General features: G+C 38.8%; 1 protein-coding gene across 2 annotated transcripts in view; it reads right to left on the bottom strand.

The window, feature by feature from the left end:
- Window positions 1-25,492, bottom strand: part of LOC122399324 (transcription factor 12) — a 120,757-nt gene that overhangs the window by 17,073 nt on the left and 78,192 nt on the right. For both annotated transcript variants that reach the window (XM_043399935.1, XM_043399936.1), the window contains exon 2: window positions 2,628-2,712. In XM_043399935.1, coding sequence (XP_043255870.1) covers window positions 2,628-2,712 — 85 coding nt within the window. The remainder of the gene's footprint in view (window positions 1-2,627; window positions 2,713-25,492) is intronic.

Raw genomic sequence — 25,492 nt, 5'->3', positions numbered from 1 at the left:
GAGCTACCTTCGAGCAGCCCGACCCAGTTTCTCCTGGATCTAAGATCTATTATGTCTAATCTGCGGTGGATCGAAGTTCTGCTCGGTTGAAAATTTGCTACGCACACACGGTTCTCGGTGGCAACTCTCGCTGAAACTAGAACTAGTTACGCCTATACCCGCGACAGATGGATTGCTAAACCCAGAAGGATTGCTAAACGCGGATAATCGAATAAACCTAAGGCTTATTAAGTCACGCGCCGGACCTAGGCGTCGGGTAGTTTATAAAAGCTTCTTTTGTTAGTTTTCGGTGCCCGAGACGCGTCTGTAAATTTTCTGACGTCGTTCTCGAAAACACCGCGGCCAGTAAACAAACAGAACGCGTCTCGCCGATCGCGAGCATAACGTCAGCATGGAAGAAGTCGAACGCGCGAAATAGCATCACGACGTAGATTTCGCAACGCGATTAAACTATATGTTAACAAGAGAGAGACAGTCGACGAAGAGGTATGGAGTTTATTGTGCGTTTGTGTTGGCGCGCGTCAATGCAAACTTTCACGCGTGCAATTTCTTCCGTTCATTTTTTTTTTCTTTTTCTTTTTTTCTTGTTTCTAGTAACGCCGTTCGCGAACAAATAACGAGAGATTGTTATTGTTTTTACGCGCGACAGCCAGAACGACGAATTTTACGAGCGGCCGGTAAACAGCTGAATATTACTGCGATCGTAAACTCCCTTTTATCGTTCGTTCGAATCGTTACGCGATTTCTAGCAGATATAGATCCACACGCGCGATCCAATACCAGAATCGGGACATCGTGCTGGTTGATCGCTAGATTGATCGATCCACCGGCACCGGCTAGACGTTACTTTTAGTTGCATCCGGTAACGAGCGGCCTAGATTTTCAACTTACGTTCGATTCCAGTTTAAGAGACGCAATAGGGGTACGGAGACTCGCTTTTGTTTCGAGTGCTTCGGATGGATCACGATAGAGGGGCCATAGCTGACGTTTCGTAATCCTTTGACAATTGGTATATCGTTCTCACACTCTTCAACTTATCGTACGTTCGTAATTTAAGTTTTTGTAAATTATTTTGTACTTGTTTGACTCTCTTGATGGGCTCATCTGCAATGTATCGCCCTTTCCATGCGTTGGCATGATCTGGAGTGAACTATCGCTCCAATCTTGAGACTATATTACTTATTCTAGCTTGCACATAACTTGGCTTCACTTATCGCTAGACTGCGGATGTTTATGCATTTATGGGAAATTTTAATTTTCAAAAAAGTACACAATTTAGTTAATATACAAGAATATAAGAATTATTATATCTAGGGGTTGAGACAACCCTCTAAAAAGCTACAATGTCATTAATTTTATTAATAAAAATATGAATTTGCCTGAAGATCCGCAGTCTACTTATCACCTATCTTAATTTGGACTCTATTAACAATTTCATCGTCAACAATCTAGCTTGACTTGCATGAAACATTCTGGGTTATTGTCTATTCTAACTTATTCCATACCCAATCATTACATTTCAAACTATCAACTATCTCTTATCCAGTCTAGACAGAGTAAATATCGTCCATTCTAATGTTAGTTTGATATGTCCATCCTAGCTTGGTTACCTATTCCATTAGGTAATCCAGAAAGTTCGTGCTGTCATTTCGACACACGATGACCAGATGGTTCGTTATCTTCCATTATTTTTATACATCGAATGGCTAGAAAATCCCGAAAGGCGACAATTTATACGATAAGTTCGTCCTCTGCATACCACTGTTACCAAATTTTGTAACCCGGAAAACTCATACGGTATTTCAAAGTGATTGTGTAAGGGAACGTACTAGACAACAGTGTCTCAACAAATTTAGAATAGGGGATGATAAGAAAAAATTCCAAATTATATAAAATACTATAAAATGCTCGTAGCAAGCATTCGAATTAATAAAGAAACAGTTTGCATCCATCTACAGACAAAATAGAAAAATTGTATACAGGGTGAGGCACAAATTAGCCCCCGCGAATTACAGACATCCTAGCTGGAACTCTATCACCTATTCTACAATTGTCACGCATTCTAACTTGATCTCTATCATCTATTTAATCCTCATTTCCTACTTTAGCGTGTATCATATCAATCATCCTACTTTGAATCATGGCCTGCTCTACGTTACAATATCGTCTATTCTAATTTTAGTTTAATATATTCATCTGAAATCAGCTACTCTATATTTGACTGTTACCTATTCTATCTTATCATCTCTCAGAATTTATATCATATCACCTACCCGATCTTATCATCTATTTTATTTTAAACTATACAACCTCTTTCATATACCCTACGTATCATCCATCTTAATTTTCTCGATACCTATAATAGAAACTAGTTTCAAACTAGCAAAAGTTTACGTAAAATTAACACTATATTTACAGGTATTATTTGTAACACCCGTTTCTATTGGAACCTTCTTCTTCCTTTTTAATTAGCACCTGCGTTCGTATCATCGAATTAATTAAATTTAACATAAATTGCTAAAAAATAATATTACAGTTTGTGTAATTTTATGTATGAAGTTTGAAATGTGTAAAATTGACGGTTCTGATCAATTTAGTGACAAGAATGAAAGATTCTGTCAGCTTACCGATATAATAGGGGTCTCCGTAGAGGGCTGCAGCCTTGGGGGAGGTGTATCTCGGCGAGTCCTGGCCGAATTCGTCCGAGCCGTACTGTAACAAAGAAAAACGAGAACGTTATTAACGACGGAGTAATCGAGCGAGCTGCTGGTTCAAGAGGTGAGACGACGGTGAATGAAGCGTATCCACGATTAAACGGCGCGATTCGCCTCGGAACAGAAGTCCCGGACTATTAACGCGCGCATTGCAATTGCAGTTTCAGAGCAACACGTTGCAACGGCAGAGCGACTATCTGAATGACGTCAGTGTTTGTTGGAATGCCAACTATCGCCTTTACGACACGACGGAAATGTGTGTCGACGAATTGTATGTCACCATGTTCCCAGAACCATGGTTTTCCAACCACCGACGTATATTTTTCAAAATTGATTCACAAGAGACCCGTAAATTATGCACATTCACTTTGACGAACTATTTGGTTGGTTCTACTTTTGTACTTTAACCCCTTGACGTACGATTTAATGTAATTTTAATACTATTAAATTTGGTGTAACTTTGTTTGTACAAGGAATGGTCACGAAAAAGAGTAGATTTGTTTTATTATTACCTTGTGAATGTAAAAATGTGTTGATTTTAATTTATAAGACTCGATGACCAGTGAGTAGACTCGTAATTGTGAAATTTGGCGTCAAGAACTTGTGATGTGTCAGACTCGTCATTGTATGGCAAGGGGTTAAAGGGTAAATCGTCTTTAGATTATAAAAGACGTCGGAAAAATATTCAAATAAATGTTATAGCATCCTGCAATGAGAAATTAAAATTGAAGGTAGAGAACTTAGGTCCTTCCCTTGCTAGACAGTATACAGTTGACCTAACGCAGACCGGTTTAACCACACCCTACAGAACTGAACCTTTGGCCGGAAAATGGATCATTTACCGATGGTTAACGCATTTGCCACCACGGGTTGCGAGTATGTGACGCGCCGATTCTCATGACAGACTAACGTAACGCAATGAAACATAAACTGTTGTCCAACATCACATTATGTGAGATATAGACTATTCAATTGTCCTATTAAAGATATTTTATTTGTACATAAATGAAACCACATTTAAAATCGAATAAAATTTTCTAACATTAATATATTAATAAAAAACTACAATTTTTTGCTCACATGCATTGTTTCTAAGATAATAATAGTTAACGTAAACCTCGTTGCAACGCAGGAAACACTTATGTTCCATAAAATATATAAAGATCGTAATATTCTACTATTCTTAATATAAATACCAAATAAAACGAACGAAAGTAAGATTATTAAAACAATGATCAATATGATAAAATTGCAATTTAATCGCTCGTAAGTGTATAATTACGGGTAAATAAATTTTCTGCTGGTTAATTTTTTCCACGTCGATAAAAATGTGACCGGTCGAACCGGAAATTTACTGTAGATCTCTCGAAGCGAACTTTATTATTAAAATATAATACTGCAATTAAGTAAGAATACATAATAAAGTTTTATTGGATAATCGAGATTGATTAATCTCTTCACGTCCTTGGCCACATATATGGACGTTTAGTTTTTTTTTTTATAATTATAGTCACTGTAAATAATAAATAGACCCCCCCAAAAAAAAAAAATCGTCCCTGAAGAGATTAAACAATCAAACGCTTGATTCTTGATTTAACATTTTGACCACCAGGTCACCCATATATCGCTTGACAAGAAATTGCAATGGTGGGAATTAGCAAAATAATTTTTATTAAAAAAAAAACATGAAGGCCGCTTCAATTTTTTTGACACAAAATGTATAATTTTTGTGCATCGATTAAATGCATCTTTGTATTCTCTTTAAAAAAAAGTGAGGCCTTATGTGAAAAATTGACTAGTTGAGAAACTATGATTTTCGTTCCGAATTCCCATTTGCGCGACACGCTGTGCGTCGACGCGAAACAATGGGAACGGAAGCGAAGGAAGAGTGGGCGGGCCGTTCGAAACCCAAAAATCCCCGGCGCAGTTCGCTCTTACCATTCTGTAACTGCCGTAGTCCGCAGGGTAGGCAAACATATCGCCAGCGAGCGCAGGAAACCGTCGAGAGGAAGTCAGATCGCGTCGCGGGACAACATAACCGGGGGATCTACGGCCGGGGTACGGCCACGGGGATGGAAAGTGCCGCGGGAGGGGTGACTCGCGGCAGCATACCCTCGTCCCAATTTCGCCGTGATATATGTTAAAATATTCCGCGCCGCTTCTCTTATCCAACCGACGGGAGCTCCTCCGTTACCGCCGCCACTGTGCCGAAAACTTTTGTCCGCGGTCTCCTCCCCACTGATCCTCCGCCACCATCACTGCCACCACTACCACCACCTGCTACCATCGACAACGAAAAGTGCCACGAAACGAGAGGAACAACCAAGTTTCGACTAACGCGAGGACTATGGCCGACCGGGGTTTCGAATTTCACGGCTTCGTGGGAGCGTGAAAGAATCGCGTTACTTCGAACAACATGCGAGGACCCGAGACCACCCTGTAGCGATCCCGATGAACTTTCGACTACATTCTTTTTAACTAATTTGCTCGATCGATTCTACTTTCAACTTTTTTATATATAAAGTCGATGATCGAATAGTAATACTGCTGCGAACACTTTGCTTATCGAATGATGTAAACAGAGGACACCGGTAGACGAGAAGTACAACGATACCGTTCCCACGAAGGGTGACGCGAGACTGCGAGCGGTCTGGCTGCGCAACGAGACGCGACGATTGACGATTGACCGGCCGAGTAGTGGGGATCGACGGGAACCAATGGGGGAACGGTTTGCTACTGAGAGGCTAACTTGTGTCTAGATCTGTCCTCTCGATAGCCTGAACGCTGAGATGGGTAAAATTCTTATCTAGATACTCGTTTCGAATAACGAATTAAACACACTTTTTTCGACGATCATACCCATATACACCTGGGCCTCTTTTCGAGAAAATATAGCTGTACCGTGCGAAAAAATGCGCGGAAGATCGTGTAACAGAGTCGTACGATTTAAAGAATTTATAACAAACTGACACAACTGCACTGTAAAACAAATAAATTTCTTAAAATGAACTGATGCTGTTTTGCATCTCTTTGCAAACAAATCTTATCTTTCTGATTGTGTTCTTTTCAATGTACGCATGTTTCATCGTAATATGACGAAATAAATAGCGTCGATATTACTGAAGATGACGTTCGAAAGATTCTTTACAGTTCTGAACTAATTGTATGGCTCTGGCTGGAAACAGTAGCAAAGTGCAAATTGGCACGCGAGCCAAAATGGATTTGACATGCCTGCTATGGAGTTACTCATTCATCATCTACAGTGTGATTCAAAAATTCTATTACAAATTTCATCTATGTAATTCAATCCATCATAACTTCTTCGATTTTTCACTAAATGTGATTCTTTTGTTTTGCTCTTCTCTCGTTTCTCTTTACTTTACGTAACATAATCGTGTATCGTGTATTTTATTACCGTATGATACACCTCACCGTTCCTTCAACAGCAAGAATTTAAGATTAAAGTTATTCAAAGTTGGACGTGGAAACCTTTTCTTTTTATTATATACAAATTCTTGACAAAATAGATAATAACTGTTTTTGACATATGTCACACATATAATTGAAACTATGTATATTTTTTATTAATATAAAAGGATAACTAGTAGACGAATCCTGTTCGTCCAGCTCCAGATAATAAAACGAAAAATATTGTGTGAATAAAATTTCTATTTTCAAATATTACTTCCTATACGCAAAAAAAATTAAAAAATAGCTAATAACAGTATCATCTTTTGGATACACGTAATCTCAAGATTCATGTCCTTCGTTGAAGGGTTGAAGGGAACGGTGCACGGAAAGATGACACGAAATCTAATCCCCAAGAACAAAAGATCTTGGGGAATGTTTACGGTGCATCCGTATATGGCGAAGGAGGAACGGGGTACATAATTGCAGGCGATAAATGCGACGAGTTTATCGCAGCGGCAGTCGATAATGGGCTTACAAATACGAACGTCTGTCCGGAGGGTGGGGGTACGAGAAAAAAAAAACCGCTGCTAATCACGCGATAAACGCCCGGTCTCTGGACCTATTAATTTAAATGAATTGCTTTGACATGGGTGGCTCCGATACGCCACCGCTCGTTCGATTTCATCTCCTCCCATTTTCGAGTCTTCGACCTCGATTTCGAGTTTCGTTTACGCTGCAGATTCGGGGCAGTCACGATCGCCGATCGATAGACGCAACAGTATCTGATTTAGACTGTGAAACGCCTAAATTATATACAAGACTTAAATAACAGAATGCTTAGGTTGCAATCGACTATGAAATACTGAATTTATATTACGAAACATCTGAGTTTTATTAGATCGATTTGAAATTATACTGACTAGAACAGGAATTAGACCCAAATAGTAAGATATTTAAGTTTCAAAGTACCTGGACCGTGTTGCACCAAATCCACAATGTATATAAATTGCACTAGGTCGGAATAATGAGATATCTAGGTTGTAGGAGATCAGGATTGAGACGTGCCTAGGTCGTACTAGATCTAGACTCCAAGGTGCTTGAGTTTTACTAGATTTGTGTTAGATCTAGTTCATGAAATACTTAAATTATACTATTTAGATAGAAAGATCATTCATTATATGATGTGATACTAAAACAAAAAGGTCTGTAGTGTATCTAGGTACTACTAGATCTAATCTACGTGGTATTTAAGTCACACTACATTAAAATAACGAAATATATGCCTAGATATCGAGAGGCCTAGGAAACCTAGATCAAACTACGTTAACGTGTCTAAACCATATGCACCATTTTGAAAAATCAAAATTTATATACACAAATTATACAGATTTTCACTGTTCAAGAGGGGGGGTGAGATGCAGATTAAATTTGCACAATTTTCTAATTTTTTTTTACTAAATCGACAAGTTAAATATGTTCCCATAAGAAAAGATAAGAAAATTCCAAGTTGATTGGTTCTCGAATATAAATACGAGTGCAAAGGGTTGATAGGTACACTGGAAACGATTCGATCGATCTGACTGATCGGTAAGAAGACGCAAAATGGTCCCTCTATATTTTCAAAAATTGACATAGATCCCTATATCTTTCCAGAAGGAACGACGCGCGTCTGCCACTAACGTTCGCGATCTCGATGGACCGAAATCTATCCAGGGAAGCGACGATGGGCGCAAGAAAGCAAAGTCGACTCCCGGGGTCCCAGGCTCGAGGAGGCACCGCGTGGCCAATAATTCACGTTTTATATCCCCGGCCGCAGGGTCCGAGGGGGGGAAGGACACGCAATAATAAAAATGTCCGGCGGCCAGGCAGGGCGGATCAGAAATCTTAATATGTCCCGGTGGATGTCCACGGTGGCGAGAGAGTCAGCGATTTCCAGCCAATATAAATGTCCTACATTGATTTAGTTCTCTTTTTCCACGGCTTGCGGCCGACGACGAGCGGGAAAAGGAGAGAAAAATGGATGGAAATATCTCTGTCAGGGAAATTAGCTTCCTTCGGGTTTTGAAATAGGACAGAAGGGTCGGCTACGAGCGGAGCAACGCGTGTTACGTGACGTCTTCGGAAAATTGACCACGTGATGTCAGTTTCACGTTCCCGTGCCGGCTGTTTTGCCGTCCTGCAACTTATTTCTTTTCACGGTTTCCTCGCGGATCCGTTCTCTTACGTCATTGTTCGGAACTACGTTGGGAAAGAACGAACGAGAAATCCTCGCGAACGCTAGGAACTTGTAAGAAACGCCCGCCTGGAAACTAGGAACACGCTTGGGAATCGAAGGCGATCAAAAATCGATTTTCTTGATCTTGCAAGCAGAAACATTGTTGCTGTCTTTTGAGGGAGAACTAATAGTACTTATAGTATGATAAATCGTATCTTCTAACGCTAGAATGCCACAGTGGGGTTCAGTGAACTATTCTCTCGTGGATACGTCTTTCGCAGAGGATGACATTTCGATTCCTAATCTCACCAGGAAAAATATTTCTAGTGTAAACAATACTGTGTCATCTTTAATACATTTGTGAAACGAGAATAGTGATCTTATAATGTTTGTATAGGGTTCGCTAGACCTCAGAATGTGTAATTCATGTGTAAATGATCCAAACGCTATGGCGACGACACGAAAGGAACGAAATAGACAAAATTACAATTATTAATTATCAAATTACAAAATTTGATTTCAAAACGCTATCTCTGATCACAGAATCCTATAAAAAAACGTAATATTTTGAATTTTGAAGTCTGTCGTTATCTTTAAATATGAAAGTTGAAAAATTTAATTTTAACCATAAATTACCGCTTTCGCCCGTAGAGCGAACAGACGAAATCAGCTGCCTTCTTGGCCCCGTGAGAATTCTTCTACCGGCATCGACGCATGCCTATATATGGCATATATTCCACGAGTCATCTACCAGCATGCGATTACAACGATAAATTGATTCCATAAATACAACCTTCGAAGTCAGCGAAACAAATAACCTGATAGCTTAACGAAGCACATACAAGATTTTTAGAAAACTCCGATGCACGGTTAGATAATAGTAGTTTGGTAAAAAAACAACGATAACGCGAAGATATCAAGTGTATGTTAAATTTTAGTAGAATTTATCGTATAGATTCTCAGATATAATCGTTTAAAATTGATTATGCAAAGGTAGACGTGCTGACACTCGAGGACATCAGAGGGATGGAAATTAAAAATTAAGTTTCTAGCTTTAAGTTACTTGCACCAAAAAAAAGCAGAATAAAATAATTTTATAAAAATATTCCTCTATCAAAGAATTTGTTCACGAATCCTACATTTGGAAGGTGTTTTAAATGATGGTGAATCCACGGTGCAATTCTCTTCACATTCGTACGGTTTTCCAATGGAAGCAAGATTAAATCCTGCAGTATTATTTTATAAAACTTTTTTGCGTTTTTATTTTCACTGTTATAACAGTAAGAATTTATAATTTACGCCATACATTCTTATTTTGCAATTTTCACACAAAAGGATTATAGTTTTTGGAAGCATTTATGTTATCAGTGATTTTAAATGAATACGTCATCTTCAGATGCAAAGAAAATGTTACGATTATCAGGTAAATATTCTGTCCTTGTTCCTCCAAAAAGAAGCAAGAAAAGATTGATTTTGTATTTAAAAACGCATTTGTGTAAATATGAATTCTTGTCTGCTTCACATCGGAGGTTAATTTTTTAATCTTATCACGAATATATTAGCATTTTCTAACCGAACAGTTTATACGAATAATATTTTATTTAAAGAATTTGCTTTAAAATGATCATTTAATTTCTTTTATTTTTAAAAAGTCAGATTCTTGATTCGAGCGACTCCAGCGTCCCAAAAACCGCGCGTTTTCCTGCTTTTTGAATTGTACCACGTTAGATAGCACACTCGATAACGTATCTGCTTATCGGTTTAATTAAACTTTCGCGAAGAATGCGTTCCGCCGATCGCAGTTCTCTCGACATAAATCGCGAGTAATCGTCCGGGGACTTATCGACGCGAAACTTTCGCTAGTCTTCTCCCTTCGTCGCGGTCGCATAAAAGATTAATGCGGGCAATTTGTAAAAAGGTTGAATGCAACGGTCTTTAAGCTTAATGGCCGCTGTGTCACAGATGAATGTCGGATAATTTCTAACGAGCCCACGGACTCTGGGCTGCACGCACCCGCATGAAAACTGTTTGCTTCTACGCAAATTGCTCGTGTCACGCAGACTTGCCACGGGTGTCGGCCGATAAAAGGCAGTTTCTTCCAATGGAAGGGCCCCGATATCCTCCCTCGAGACCGAGGAACAGGTGCTCGTCGAGACTGAGCCCTTCGTGAATCGGAAGCCACCGTCTTTCGACGAAAGAAATTCAAGAAGAGATCAGAACGGATCTTGATCTTTCGATTAAAAATCAACTAAACGTTCAGTTTGTCAATGTTACATCGACAGATAAACTAATTGAATAATATTAATAAAGATATTGGATAGAAAATACTTTTCAAACACGATACGAAGCCTGCTTGTAGAATATTTGTCAATGGCAGGAAGCGCTGGGTAAATATTTCGTTTATTACCGACAATATTGAAAATTTGTACAGGACAGTGTTGTATTTGACACGCTACAGCTAACAGTTAATAGCTTCACAAATATATTAAACAATTATATATCAAATTTTCTGTACTTAAATACAACTCCTAAATATTAACCCACAGATAATATTCCAATGTTTTCCGAAGTTTGAAGTTCTTAGATCTCGAAACAATCCACGTGGAGATTTTATCGATTAAATTACTTCCAGGCCCGTGGTAACGACGAAGGTTAAATACTCGCTGTAGAGAATGAATACTTTCTGCGAGCGATTCTCGAGAAATCGAATTTATGGCGATTCACGTTGCGTCGCGATCAAGAATAAAAGATGTCGCGCGCAGTGTCAGAAGGTGAAGGAATTGTGGGAAAGAATTGGTCGTACGAGAAAACGTTGGTGGTAATTCATGTATTTTCTTTTTCTAAATTTATGTTTCTTCGGTTCGTGTAGGACGGGGTTCCGATGGTTTCCCATGGCAGAGGGAACGGCCGGCCATAAAGGAAATACCCGTAGATGGAATAGGCATGTTCTGACACAGAACGACTTCCGGTTGTGCCATTTCGAACGATCGTCGACGAATAGAAATTGAGACACGCTCGTTCCTTCTTCTGCTTCTTTTCTTTTTTTTTTTATTTTCACGACTACGGTGTACGGACACGTCGTTCGCGTTCTATCGTTTCGCATAATTCCGTGAGTCGAGAGCACGTAGAACGAAAGGATCCGATGTCTGGCTACTGCTGGTCAACGGTTAACTTTTTGGAACACAGTTCCAAATTAAAATTGAGATTTGATGTTGTTTTTGGGTTTTCGAATTTAAATGAGTGACGAGTCACGGTTAGTTAATTATTATATAATTAAACTCGGTTCAAAAATCGCAATAATTTAGGAATAAAGTCATGGTTTGCCTCTCCTGGTCTAAAAAGACGATGAGATTTTCGCAATAATAAATACTCTTTTATCTTTTCTAAATATTATCGCTACACTTGTAATATTTAGTTACACTTTTCAATTTTAACGAATCTTTCGGATCATCGATTCGTGTTTTATTTACGCTGTATTCTCTCTCGAGTAAAAATCGACCAAACAACGCGTTAAAAAAAGGAGAAAAAAACACAGTGGATGACGAAGATAATCATAGCGAAGAAGTGATTATTGTTGGCAGTCAGTGAACTCGAATGGACATTTTCTAGGTGGTCAGCCGAGCTGCCGCGCTGCGAAGAGCTACCAGGGAACACGATTCGAGAGCGAGTATCGAACTTTACTCCCCCGGCGGTTCGGTATCTCGACTCGCGTTCCGCGGCTCCGATTTCGCAGAATCGCGTTTATCGTATCGGTAGAAAAGGATGCCGCGAGCGAGAGGGGCGCGCAAAGTTTTGCAAAACACGAGATACGACGCCGCCTAATATTTGAGATTTCATTAGCGGTCGTTATTTCATCCGACATACGATCGATTGTTTTGCCGACGCGGCAACAAAGTTTACAAATCTACCACTGTGCCGGCGATCATTAATATCCAAACGAGGCTTCATCGAGCAATTGCAACGTCCGTTTCAACATACGAATACGCGTAACTGAAATTACAGCAAGCACTATTTGCAATCCTTTTTCTCTAGATAAATTTTCGAAGGACTGAATATTCAACAGAATTTAGAACAAATTTAGGACTCTTTCTCTGGTATAAGAATTTTCGATAAAATAAATAATAACCGATATATACTGATATATGGTTTAAAAACAATGTTCGAACTATGTGTTTAACCCCTTAATACTAAAATTTTTCGGATTAACCAAGAAAGATCAATTTTCTTTATTGCATTTGTTTCTAAACTATATAAAAATGTGGTTTTTGTTAATTAACAAATATTGTCATCCCTTAAAACGTTAGATTAAACAAATATTGTTTTTCAAAGCAGTCAGACTCGAGCATGATCAATTACCAAGGTATATTTCTCTGACAATTACTTTAACAGTAAAACTGAATATATCAGAAGTTTAAAATTTAATTTGAAAACTTTTCTATTTTCTATATTATTCAATAGAATGAATATCGGATCGAGCCTTTTTATTCTTAACATGCATGATATCTCACTATTATTTCAACAATAAAATTCATCAAAACGGAAGTTATTACGAATGAAATTATAACCCCTTTTTATTGTATACAAATTCTCAGTGAAATAACCGAGATATCGAACTAGCCCTTTCTGCCTTTGACACACGCCCCATAAACAGAATTCGAACCACGTATTCGATTACCGTATGATACCTTGCTCACTACTGCTTTAACAATAACATTCCGCATAACAGAAGTTATTACGAATTAAATTCGGAGCCCTTTTCGATCGGTACAAATTTTCGATAGAATGGACAACAACCAAGATTTCAGACTGGCCCTTTCTGCCGTTGACATAAACAGTACACAAACCATGCATTCGATTTCCGCATGATATCTCGCTTCCTGTTGCTTAAACAGTAAAAACGCATATAACAAAAACGATCACTGATGAAACATGGAGCCTTTTTCCTTCCATACAAACTTTCATTAGAATGCATAATAACCGAGATAATTGCTCGAAGAGCAAAAGTTGTCGAGCATTCGATCCGTTTTATTTTAAAGAAATTCTCGATAACGTATGTGGCATACACGTAATACCCGTAAACGGGGTTAGAAGCGTGTGTTTAATTACCATGTTACATTCCGCTTGCTTGCTTCTCGAACGGAGAAAACGCCTGTGGCGTAATTTATTAGGAAATAAATTTGGAAAATAAAACAAAAAAAAAAGAGACGTGTATTTATACGCGGCGACGGATGACTAATGCCGCGGAAGTAAATTTCCCCGAGTCCGTCGTTAAACAAAGATGCCGCCGACGGCGACGACTACCGACGATAGGAAACGCAAACAGAAGTCGGAGAGGGACCTGGAATTCATCGCGTCGAGTAAATCTTCGCGGTGAAAGGTGGGTGTAGAGGGATCGCGAACTCGGCACGATCGAAAGCTTACCCCGGTTTTAATTGGCACCACTAATTAGTAATTATCAGGCGTACCCACTCGTGGAAACCTGACGTAAGAGGCTTAAGGCCGTTTACACGGGATGGAGGATCCGGTGGCGACGATACCAATACAACCGTCGGCGGCGTAAGGTGTACGTCGGTTTACAACGTTCGAACACACAGCGCAGGTGTGCATATGTAATTCCGAATGGGTACCTCGACTAGCACCGCGCAGCACGTGAAAAGAGACTAGAGATCCACGACGTCTACATTATTTATTAGCCGCGTCGTCATCGCGTATATAGCGAGAGCCAAGACAAACGGCTGCATAATCAACAATTAGTTGGCTGATATGGACTACGTGATCGGTTTTTAACGAGGATACGCGACGCGGTTCAGCTCGGCCCTCGATTAACACGCGTCTTCTCGCTTCGATTCCCGTTGCGCCACCTTCCATGCTGAACCAAATTTCTGTACGATTCTATCGCCAATAAAAATGGTAAAAATATCTAAAAAAAATATCCAGAAAACCAAAGAATTTTAACGATCATTTCTCGATTTGGTTCCACTTTTATCTCATTGAATTCTCTAACCCTTTAGCGTCGTTATATCATATTTTCTATTAAATTTAGATCGGTAGGTGACGTTCATAATTTTGTTCGAATAACTCTTAAATCTTCTTAGCATTATAGATCTCTGAAAAGTAAAATTTTATTTATGATTTACTTCCGATGAAACGAATCGAAATGTTTTTGGAAAGATTAATATTTTTAATCGTGTTTATTCTCGTAGAAATTTTACCTATTGATGTTTTACAATTATAGTTAAATATTGTCATCACCCATGCTGTTACTCGTGCCTAAATCGAGCCAATAGTGTTCAAGTTAATGACTGTTTAGATTATATTTTTATTTATTTATTAAAATGAAAAACTTGTTATTATATATACTCCATACGACCTATATACATTATAGAAAAATAAAACAGCAACAAAAATACAATATGATTGCGTTAAAGCGTAGACAAAAAAAGAAAAAGAGTAAAAAATAAAAAGAAGATAAAATATTTATATACTAACAGATTTAGAGATCCCAAAACGTGATCTAGAAAATAATACAAATAATTTTAGTTCAAATTTGTGAGAAATCAATATTTTTCGAGGAGCTTCCAACAACGTAAAAATTGATCCTTCCAAGTAACTGTGACCATTTAACACGATCTTTGATAATTGTAAAAAAGAAGATCAGATCGTTGACATTTCTACGCGTTTCAAGTGCGGCCGTGTCAAGATATTATCGTAAACGTGACACAAGTTACTCGTAGGAAAACCAAGCTGATGTGTACACAGATGTCTTCGTACAAAAAGGTTTTGCGTTCTGTTTACCAGCACTCATATTTTTCCAAGACAATTTATCTATCAGTCCCTCTATATTGGCGACTATATTGATTTAACGACAGTCAAACAACAATTCGAAATATCACACTATATAAATTTGTCCGGTAGGTTATAATAGACCTGGACTATAAGGTATCCAAATAATACTAGAACCTATATGGTATTAAAAGGCTTGAATAACGTGATATCCAAATTATAATACACATAGGTATAAGTTACCTAACTTATATCGAACGTAAAATAAACGTTATAATTCAAAATATATTATTTATTTTATGTGTATATATGTATTGTCAATTTTAAAATTATTATACTTCAATGAATCAAATTAAAATGACAAATGTGAAGTCTTCTTGTACATTTTGTTATTTATTTATGTATCTCCACCGTTTATAGATTGTACATTCCAACGCAGTATTACAGACATATTATATTTTTTAAATACAGTTACGAACAAGGAAATAAATTAAACGGTTAAAAACACATTTTTTTCCCCTGTAAAAATGTGAAACATTTCCAACGTTCATGGCTACGATATAAGGAGTTTGACATTTATCAGACCTAGACTGCGGCGTACCGATGTTAAATTATCTCTAAATTACAAGGTACCTAGGTCAGACTAGACCTAAATTACAAGTTATCTAACTGCGAAGTACACAGGTTATACAAGACTTAGATAACGATATATCAATGTTACAATTGATGTAGACTACGAAGTAAGTAGGTTACTCTGAACTTAGGTTACGTAGCCCCCAAGTTGTATTGACCCAGCTAACGCGATGCTTGGGTAACACTGGGTCAACCTAATACATACGCCAAAATTACTGGAAATCTAGATTGCAGAATATCTAATCCCTGACGCGACTGGTTTATAACATAATTAGATTACGTAGAACCTAAACTAGAATATGCCTGAGTTATCAGAGGCAGATGGAGTGCCTAATCTGTAGCAGAGGCCCGGGCAGAATTTGATCTACGCAATGGTAGATCCAGTGCTACCGTCTAATCTGGATTAGAATGCAGCTGACTTGGGATTTCTCAAACTTCATCTTCCCAGAGATCGCTTCAACGAAGGAACATTTTTAAAATAGAATGAAATTGCAATTAAATTATAAATTTTTTTAAATACAATTCAACACTATGTTAAAAAATATGTATTTATATTTTTAAAATTAGTGTTCAATTTAAATTTTCAAATGTTTTTCATTGAAACAATGTACAAAAATAAATATAGACAAAAACTGGCAAACTCGTATGGCACATGTAATACGATAATAAATTCTTTTTATCGAATAGTATTAGAAAAGTTCATATTATTCGGCTTCCAGGTAAAACTCCTTTTATAATGCTTTATTATTTTTCTCCGAAGCAGAATAAAAAGTGATGAACGTTAAACGTAAAAATTATTGTTCACCAAACTGTAGATACAATTATACACGCCTAAATTTAATGAGGCGGATAAATTGCTTCTCAGAAATTAAGTGGGGGGGATGTTAGGTGTAATTATGGAAGTTAATAGTTTTAGATTTGGTTCTACATTCACTCTGTTCCTGAATACCTCGATAAAGCTAATGAAAGAAATATTCGCATAAAGATATATTTTTTTATTTCACGATATACTAAAGGGGTTCATACTCGAATTTTTTTCTCGAAAGTGCGTAGGATTTCGGGGGTATGTGTATTCACCAAAAATGATTGTAATCGACCCCTGCAACTAGAAACAATTTTTTTAGAACGATTTGAAATTTTTTAATTTTGTCGAAAAATTTGTCCACCTACTCGAATTTTTTTCTCGAAAGTGCGTAGGATTTCGACGATATGTCTATTCACCAAAAATGATTGTAATCGACCCCCGCAACCGTATATAATTTTTCCAGAATGATTTGAAATTTTTTAATTTTGTCGAAAAATTTGTCCACATACTCAATTTTTTTCTCGAAAGTGCGTAGGATTTCGGCGATATGTCTATTCACCAAAAATGATTATAATTGACACCTGCAACCGTATATAATTTTTCCAGAATGATTTGAAATTTTTTAATTTCGTCGAAAAATTTGTCCACCTACTCGAATTTTTTTCTCGAAAGTGCGTAGGATTTCTGGGTTATGTCTATTCACCAAAAATGATTGTAATTGACCCCCACAACCGAAAATAATTTTTCCAGAATGATTTAAAATTTTTTAATATAATTTTCTAATAACATTTTAACGAAGCCTCGATCAACAAATTTAGCCTGTAAAATTTCAGATTAAAATTTTCCCCAGGGGTGGTCGAACACCCTGTATAAAATGTCTCTGAGCCAATTAATAATAATATTGATGACGGATCAAAGCAAATACCTTGCAAGTTTATTTAGAAAGAAATTCGTCTCACAGAAGGTTAATAAAGATTAATTCCTGAATGTTCTATTGAAATTTTACTTGCATGTTTCCTTTCTTCGTGTCCATGCACCGATCGCGATAGGTGGACGGACACTCAGGCCAACTGTACGCCCGACACAATGCAGTATTGGATCGAAATTTGTCAAGTGGTATCGATAGGTATCGATGCGGTATCAAGTCTCGACGCTGGAATACACCTATCTGGGCTACCTAACCCACGGCTACGAAGTTTCGTCGAAATGGTAAACGACCGTCAGCCAGATACGAGAATACGCAACTCGTCTTTCGATCGAATCGATCTCGTCGTGAATCTCGGCGAACTTTTAACCGCGTTTTTTCCCTGGACGACAAAAATAAGCATCGCGAGACGTAAACGCGCGCTCGTCGATCAGCGTTTCTTTCTAGACTCCAGGCATCGACTCACCGAATCAGAATGCGTCTCAGACTCGCGTAAAGTCCAACCTACCGCAAAAGGATCAAATCGATAGTATCGCGCTACCAGCGTGGAGCTCTCGGTTCCGTGGTATTTCGCGCGAGCCACCCGGTAGAATCCACCGAACGCGAACGTTTCTCTCTTCGAAGGGTCGAGTCATTCTTCGAGAATGTGATTTAAGCCTGCATAAAAGACGACGACCGTGCAGAATTACAAGAGGCATGCAGTTCCGCTCGTCGATATACGTCGAGGAACTTTCCTCTCTTGTCGCCACGCGCGGAATACCGAACGATGACTTATCGCGTTCTCGCTCGAACGGTAGCCGTCCCTTTTCACGAATCTACCAAAATGGGACAGTTTTTCCGCGAAAATAAGGCGATTCCCTACAGACCGTCCACCCCCCATTCCCTCCAACCATTCTTACCCATGCTTAACCTTTACCCGGACGACGGATTCGCGAGCAAAAGGGTACTTTGGGCCCAGAAAAGGAACATTCTTACTTAACACGATCCTGTACGGTTTAAGACATTGGAACATGTCAGTTGTTTGCATAATAATTCCCATACGGGTCGTTCGTGACAGCGAATTTTCCTCAACACTTTGACGGCCGCTGTCACGTATACGTGACTTTGGAAGAGAGCAGACTTTGGCCACTGTCACGTGCGCGTGATCTACTGTATCAGTCACCATTTCATTATTACGTTTGTTGAGGTTACATTTATAATGTCTTATAATAATATTCCTAGCATCTTTGTGTATCTCACTTTGGTCTAGAATATTAGTAATGACGGACAACGGTTTTCGCGTGATACGTGCGACCATTCAAGTGTTAAAAGTAAATGAAAAGTGTTTCATCAAAAAGTTGGGATACAATGAACTAACCGTACACGTTTTACAGTGGAAGACTATCTCGAACAATCGCCATACGTCGAAGACGATTAGAAAGGCGAGAGACAGGGAACTCTGCCGTGTGGGACGCGCACCACGCCCGATCCGGAATATTTCATTCGATTTACTATTTTTTATTACCGCGATCGATATGTATAGAGAACGTTTGTTAATTTCGCCGACACCGGTACGTTTTCCAATTGTTTTTTTATTTGGCTGATAAAACTACGAGCCTGAAAAGGCACACCCTTCGTGACGCCTCGATTTCGATTCGCGTTTTCACGGTTTACCTACTAAATAAAAGAATATCGCCACTGTTCGAGTGAAACTGTTCATAGTACGCTTTTCTCTCATAACTAACTCGCCACTAATGATTTTAACGTTTCCACGGTTAACGAGCAACATATCCAGCGTATTTTTCGATTCGCCGAGCACTATCGGGTATTTCAGCGATTTACGGGAAAAATCGAGATCCAGGCGAAGAAAAGAAACTACCTTAGGAGTTATAAATCTCGTTCCCGGTACAGGAAAGAGAACACGAAATATGTGGACGACGGGGGATGCGCGCAAGACCATCAAAGGCACTTTAATGGTCTCGTGAACTAATTAATATAATTGTCCTACGACGATGCACGCCGTACCACCAACAGGCTACTTCTATTTATTTATTTCATCCAAGAATACACCTGCTCGCATTAACGACCGCCATTATCAATTAATTCTCCAGTGTTTCCAGCGTTAATTATAATAAATAAAACTTGTGTCACTGGAATTTATTAACGCTTGAATCTGGGAGAATTGTTGCGAACATGTTATCATTTTTATACAACTTGATTAACGACGATATTCACTGGCTTCAATCATTGCAATTAATCAATTATTATGATCCCACAAGGGCATTTAGATTCTCAATCGTCTTTGTCTGATCGCGAACTCTTATTGTACCACCACAAATTCTTTTTAAATTTTTTTTAACATTTTGTTCTTACAGTGTTTACCCAATTTGCATTAAAGTTACCTTTTTAGCCCTATTTTGAATATCATGTTCCACTACCATGTACAGCGATGGGGTTTCCCGTTCATTGAATAAAAAAAAAATAAAACAAGTTAATCGGTTAAGTAGTTTCTGAGAAATCACTGTTGCCAAGTTGAAAAACATCGGTCCGAGAAACACGCGTTCCTTTCGTTCAATTACAAGGTGGATAACGACCGATTTATAACAGCAATACCCACCCAAGCACTTGCTTCGCAGTTTGAATGCCTTTTTAATACTTTCTACAAACAGCCAGTGCACTGATGACTGAGAAAAAAAACAGTTATAGTATCGTTATGAGAAATGAATATAAATCTTGAATTGTGAAATCTTGTCGGGTCACGATAGTTGAATAGTTCTGATTATACGAAACACATGAGGACTTTTAGATTATTTTTTTAGTAAATTACTTAATTAAAATGATAAATTTTTTTTTATCGAAAGTACTTGGTAAAGACAGTGACACGTACGATCATCATAAAAAATTTTATTTCCAAAATAGACATAGTCGTCGATAGTAAAGTATGGCAGATTTGTACGTATTATAATTTTTTATGAACAGTATGATAAAACACCAAAATGACGTCACTATGAAGAAAAAAGTCCATTTTTTAAATAAAATAAAAATTAAAATATTGTAAAAATCCTCCAACAGATTCCATTGTTCAAACATTTTTCAGAATCCAACTTATCAGAAGTTACATACCCATTTGTTTTTAGAAAAACAAAAATCAAAAAGTCTATTTCAAATAAGTTTCCAAAAGTATAAATATATTAATATTTAAGACTCCAAAGAAGAATGAAACAATTCAAGGATCCGTATTATAGATTCTGTAGAGCATGATATCTGTTTAAACTTTCCTGAACGAATGCGGTGAAAGGAAATAGATATTCCCGGGAACGCAAAACTCAGCGTAACGCCGCGAAGAAGGCGCAAACGGGTAAAGAAAAGGAGAGGAGCCAGAACGAAGGGTAGGATTCTTCAAATTCCACCGATTTTTCTTTTTTTTTTCATCGCAGAATGCGCCGTTTGTGGAAGACGTTCGCCGTGTGCGTGTCTTTCGTATGCGAGTGTGACCGCCGCCTAATACGTGCCGCCACGGCACATACTAATTAGCCAAGCGAGCGAAACGCGCCGTGAATACGACTTCGCGCGAAGAGACAAACATTAAATACGAGCCACGTTGCTTGAGGTTAGGTCGAGGCTGAAGCACGAACTTGCGAGCCACTTCCTGCTGCTAGCAGCTTGTAAACTGTTTCCAGAGACCATCTCTCGGTCCTCGAAGGCTGTCCAGCGAAAGGACGCCCATCGTAAAATGGATCAAAATGCATTAGGTTCGGTTAAAACTGCAGTGTATCGCAAGATAAGTGCAACATAGATGTGGGATAACCCACGTTTCCGAGCAATTGTGTCTAACCAAGTCTAGACCTTTCGCAACGTTGGCCTATTGTATCCGATATAGGACTAGCAAACTCTAGGTCTACTCTATGACGTAAAACTAACAGATCCTTGGTTTACTTTAATGGGAACCCGGTACCATTGTAAGCACACTACAAACTCTAGGTCTTCGCGTAGAATTTAATGATTCTACGTTTCCCGTATCTGATCCCAAGTATTTCTACTATAATATAAACTCGAGGAATTCTAAGTGAATTGTAATACGCGTCCAATGCATTTCTGGTCCACTGTAATGTCTAGATTCGTCATGATGGAATGTTAAGAGGATGAATGTAATCGCAATAGATGCAGAAGATAGCTACCTTATCTTCTTTAAAAGCGAAACCTACAATGTAACGTAGAGATATGTATGAGCTGGTGGTCCTCTATTAACCGAACTGTACCCCTGTATATGTCTTATTGAAACTGGCAACCCTCATTTGTAAACATGTTCCTATTCATTCTAGCAACGTTCAGAAACGTGAAAAGACGATTAATTCCACGAATTACAGTTCCACAGTCACCATTCTGTGACTGGTACTCTATGTTTGGGTACGTACAAAGCATCGTATGCAGTGAATGAAAATAATCTAGTCGAAACGTATAAGTAAACTGATCGTCATAAGGAATCTACGCTTCGTCAATAGCGAGGCGTGTACTGTCATACTTGAATCAAGATTGAACAACGCTTATCTTAATAAGGGATGGAAATAAACTCATGCTGCTTTCCAGTCACATCGGTCAGCGGACAAACTTTGCTTCTATCGCGATTCAAACGTTATATACTCGTCTATGCGACGTCTCTTGGCACGAAAACAATCGTTTTTATTCTGTTATTTCTGTAACATCTCATTTCTATATTCGAGTTGGTAGAATTGGTGTCCTTCTCTTTAAAAAAAAGTTAGGTTTAATTAGAAAATACCAGGATATACTGTACCAATGATTGGACGCATGCTGTCATAATCATAATTATTTATTCTTGCGTTCTCACCAAGCAATTAAATAAAGTTAAAGAATGAATAATATTAAAGGTCGTGTGACCTTATAATATTAGTTCAATTTGTTAATAAATACCATTTAATATTGTATTAAGATACACATTATGAATTCAGTATTACTATTCACAGATATATGTATCTATTTACATTTATATAAATATAATAACACATTAGCACCAGATATACGGCCATTGATTGTACACCTATTTCTATCAAAGTTTGTCTATTGTATTTTTGTACTTTCAACGAATATAAATGGTCAAAAAATAATATTTAAAATTTCAGTAACTTTAAGCATGAAATCGGAAAAATCTGTCGAAGAAAAAATGTTTTAATAGTAAAAATGTGATCTTCCTTGCAAGTCGGGAGGTAAAAAGATTAAGAACCACTGGTCTAGCGTATCCCAAGTTCGCCACAGGATAATACGTATAATAAATGCCGTTCGAACCCTCGAGGAAGGCCAGAAATCTAAAAAGCTACCCCCGGACAGCTGATCGTGAAAGTTTGCCACGGAATAAAAGACGGCAAGTGCATCCAGCGCGCGCGCGCGCGGCGCAATAAAAGTTTCGAGCCGGGTCGAAGTCACGTACGGATACTAAACCGGTCCCATACCGTCTGGGACTAATCGGCCAGCTCTCGTGGCACGGGCCTTGCGCGGCACTTTAGTTCGATAACAGATATTCCGCTCGTAAAACTGTCGTAGCTGTCCGAACACGAATATGAAATTTCGCGCAAGTTCTTAGACCGTTGGACGGGCGAATCCAAGGATCCTCCGAGAAGGGAAACGTCCAAATTTCTCATTCACTTCCAATACTTTCATCTAAACCGGAAGTAAGACGAAGAAACAAAGATTCGTTTCTTCTCTCTAACCTAACGGTATATAATTAACAAGTTATCTGTATAGGGGGTAAACCTGGAATCAGGAACTTTTGTTTGTGTCTTGAAAATATATTTTATATTATTATAATTGTATGTATAAGATTATTTTAATACTATGTATATGGAACAAAGTGATATTCAGTTATGAATAGTTTTTTTATGAATAGTTTTTAATTTTATTAATTTCTATTAAGTATATCTACAGAAAAATGTGTTTTCTGTAGGATTAATTTAATTATTCTACTGTAAAGAATCTATCTTATAATCTGTAATTTTTACTTTTTATGTAATTTTAATATTTGATCAAAGTTCTTACTTTTTATTTTCTGTTAGTAATAAAATAGTGATTATGTTACATTTAGAATAAAACTGAATATGAAAAATGTCACAGTCGGCGAGGTTCTTCAAATAATTAAAAAATTCATGTGTTTTATATTTTTACGAGTCATTACTCGTGAATGAAACTTTCCTCCGCTCACGATATAACGATGCAACGGTGTCGACGCGTTTGAAGAATTCCCATTGAAATATTATCGACTGTCGTGAAATAATTACGGATTAGGAGGTGGTGACGGAGTAAAAAATGGCCTAGAATGGTTTAATAATTTACCCCGCTCTCCTGCCCGCTGTAATGATTCCAATAACCGGGTGACGGGACCGACGAAACGGCCGATTGCAACATAGAACCACTTCCGGACAAGTTGCTCGGGCTGGTGGCTTGGAATCGATCCCCAGCGTTCTGCAATTGCCCGATCGACCGATTCGGGCTCCTCCTTTGACTGCTGCACATCAACACGGAACCGTTCAAACTGATCCGCGAACGATTACAAACAACTTGCAGGGGGCTCGATCCATCTGTCCCCGGACCGAGTCTTCCAGGCCTCGTTTGAGCCTGCTGCACCTGTACAGTCGCGACACGATACCTCGAGCTGGCTTTGCACCGGTCACTCGCGTGATTCGACTTTGTTCCGATCCCGAAGTCGCTCAACTGGAAGTTCTGCTGATTCATCTTGAAGTCTATGTCGTTCTTGAAACCGTGATTCACGTACGGGTCCCTCGACGCTCGACGATCTCTTATAATCGGGTCAATGGATTAATCTATTTCGAGTTCGCAGTTCGACAAACACGTTCACGAAAACGACCATGTTCGACCGATCACCAGTCACGCTACGCGATCAGCACATATCGTCGATAACGGAATCGACGATCCAACGATCATACAAAGGTCTTGGTTAGGTCATTGCTAGCTAAATTCTGCCCACTCCTGGAGGATAAACAATACCGCGTAGCACTTTTCCTAGACGATCTTCGTTACTCGGTTAAAACTCGACGATCGTTAATCGGCGAGGAATGCTCGCTGGGGACCCGAGTCTCCCTTCGATTCGAATTCCGCGAATCGCTGCAGCCTTTCGTCGAATCGCCGCTCCCGAACAATGCGTTTCGCGCACGGACTTTCACGCGTGTTGAAAAAAAACACGGGTCGCGAGAGGAACTCTGCTCCAGCCTCTTCGTGAATTCCAAACGCGAAAAGCGAAACGATTCTCGATCTCTTCGTCCTGGACGGATAATACGCGGCGTGGCGGCAGACAGCGCGATGGTCGGAGCGAAAACAATCGCGAGAGGATTAGAAGGCGGGCAGCTGGTTAGCCAGTAGAGAGACGACTGGTTTTGTTACTCGGCTCATGAGCTACGCGCCGCACGGAGCCTGGGTCCAGCAGCGTTTACCCCTCCACGATCCCAAGAGCGTGCTCGTTCCGTGCAAGTGGACGAGCTCGTGTGCAAACCTCTCTCACTTCTCGGCCCTAGACTCTCTGCTCGTTTCCGCGCCTCACTTCGCCGCGCCAGTTGCAGTTTCTCCAAGTTCGCCGAACGCCGATAAGAATTTCACGGAGACACCTTTCCTCTCCTTTTCGGACAGAGACAAAGGACTCGTTACGCCCCGAACGAGCCAACGAGCATCCTTCCAGCTCTCTAGGAACGATCCCAACGTGTCGATCGGCTCTTAACCCTTTAACTTTTGAAGGGACAATCTCGTGTAAACGTTGCAAACTTTCATCATTTTTATTAATTTTTTTTAAAGCAAATCTTACATCCCACGATATAATTCGTTTTCATAGTTTATTTATCTATCCTTTGGGAATACAAAATTAATTTTTTGATCATTTTTATTGACTTTTCGTGTTTTTATCACGCCCGCAGTAAACACGTGTTTACACACGAAATTGAAAAATTTTGTATCTATCTGGAAAAATTATTTTTAGGTGCAGGGGTCGATTGTAATCATTTTTGGTGAAT

The sequence above is a fragment of the Colletes gigas genome, unplaced genomic scaffold (assembly GCF_013123115.1).
Source record: "Colletes gigas isolate AHSC1104 unplaced genomic scaffold, ASM1312311v1 Colletes_gigas_Sc00013, whole genome shotgun sequence".
NCBI classification, from domain to species: domain Eukaryota; kingdom Metazoa; phylum Arthropoda; class Insecta; order Hymenoptera; family Colletidae; genus Colletes; species Colletes gigas.
This window is presented reverse-complemented; position numbering and strand designations above follow the sequence as displayed.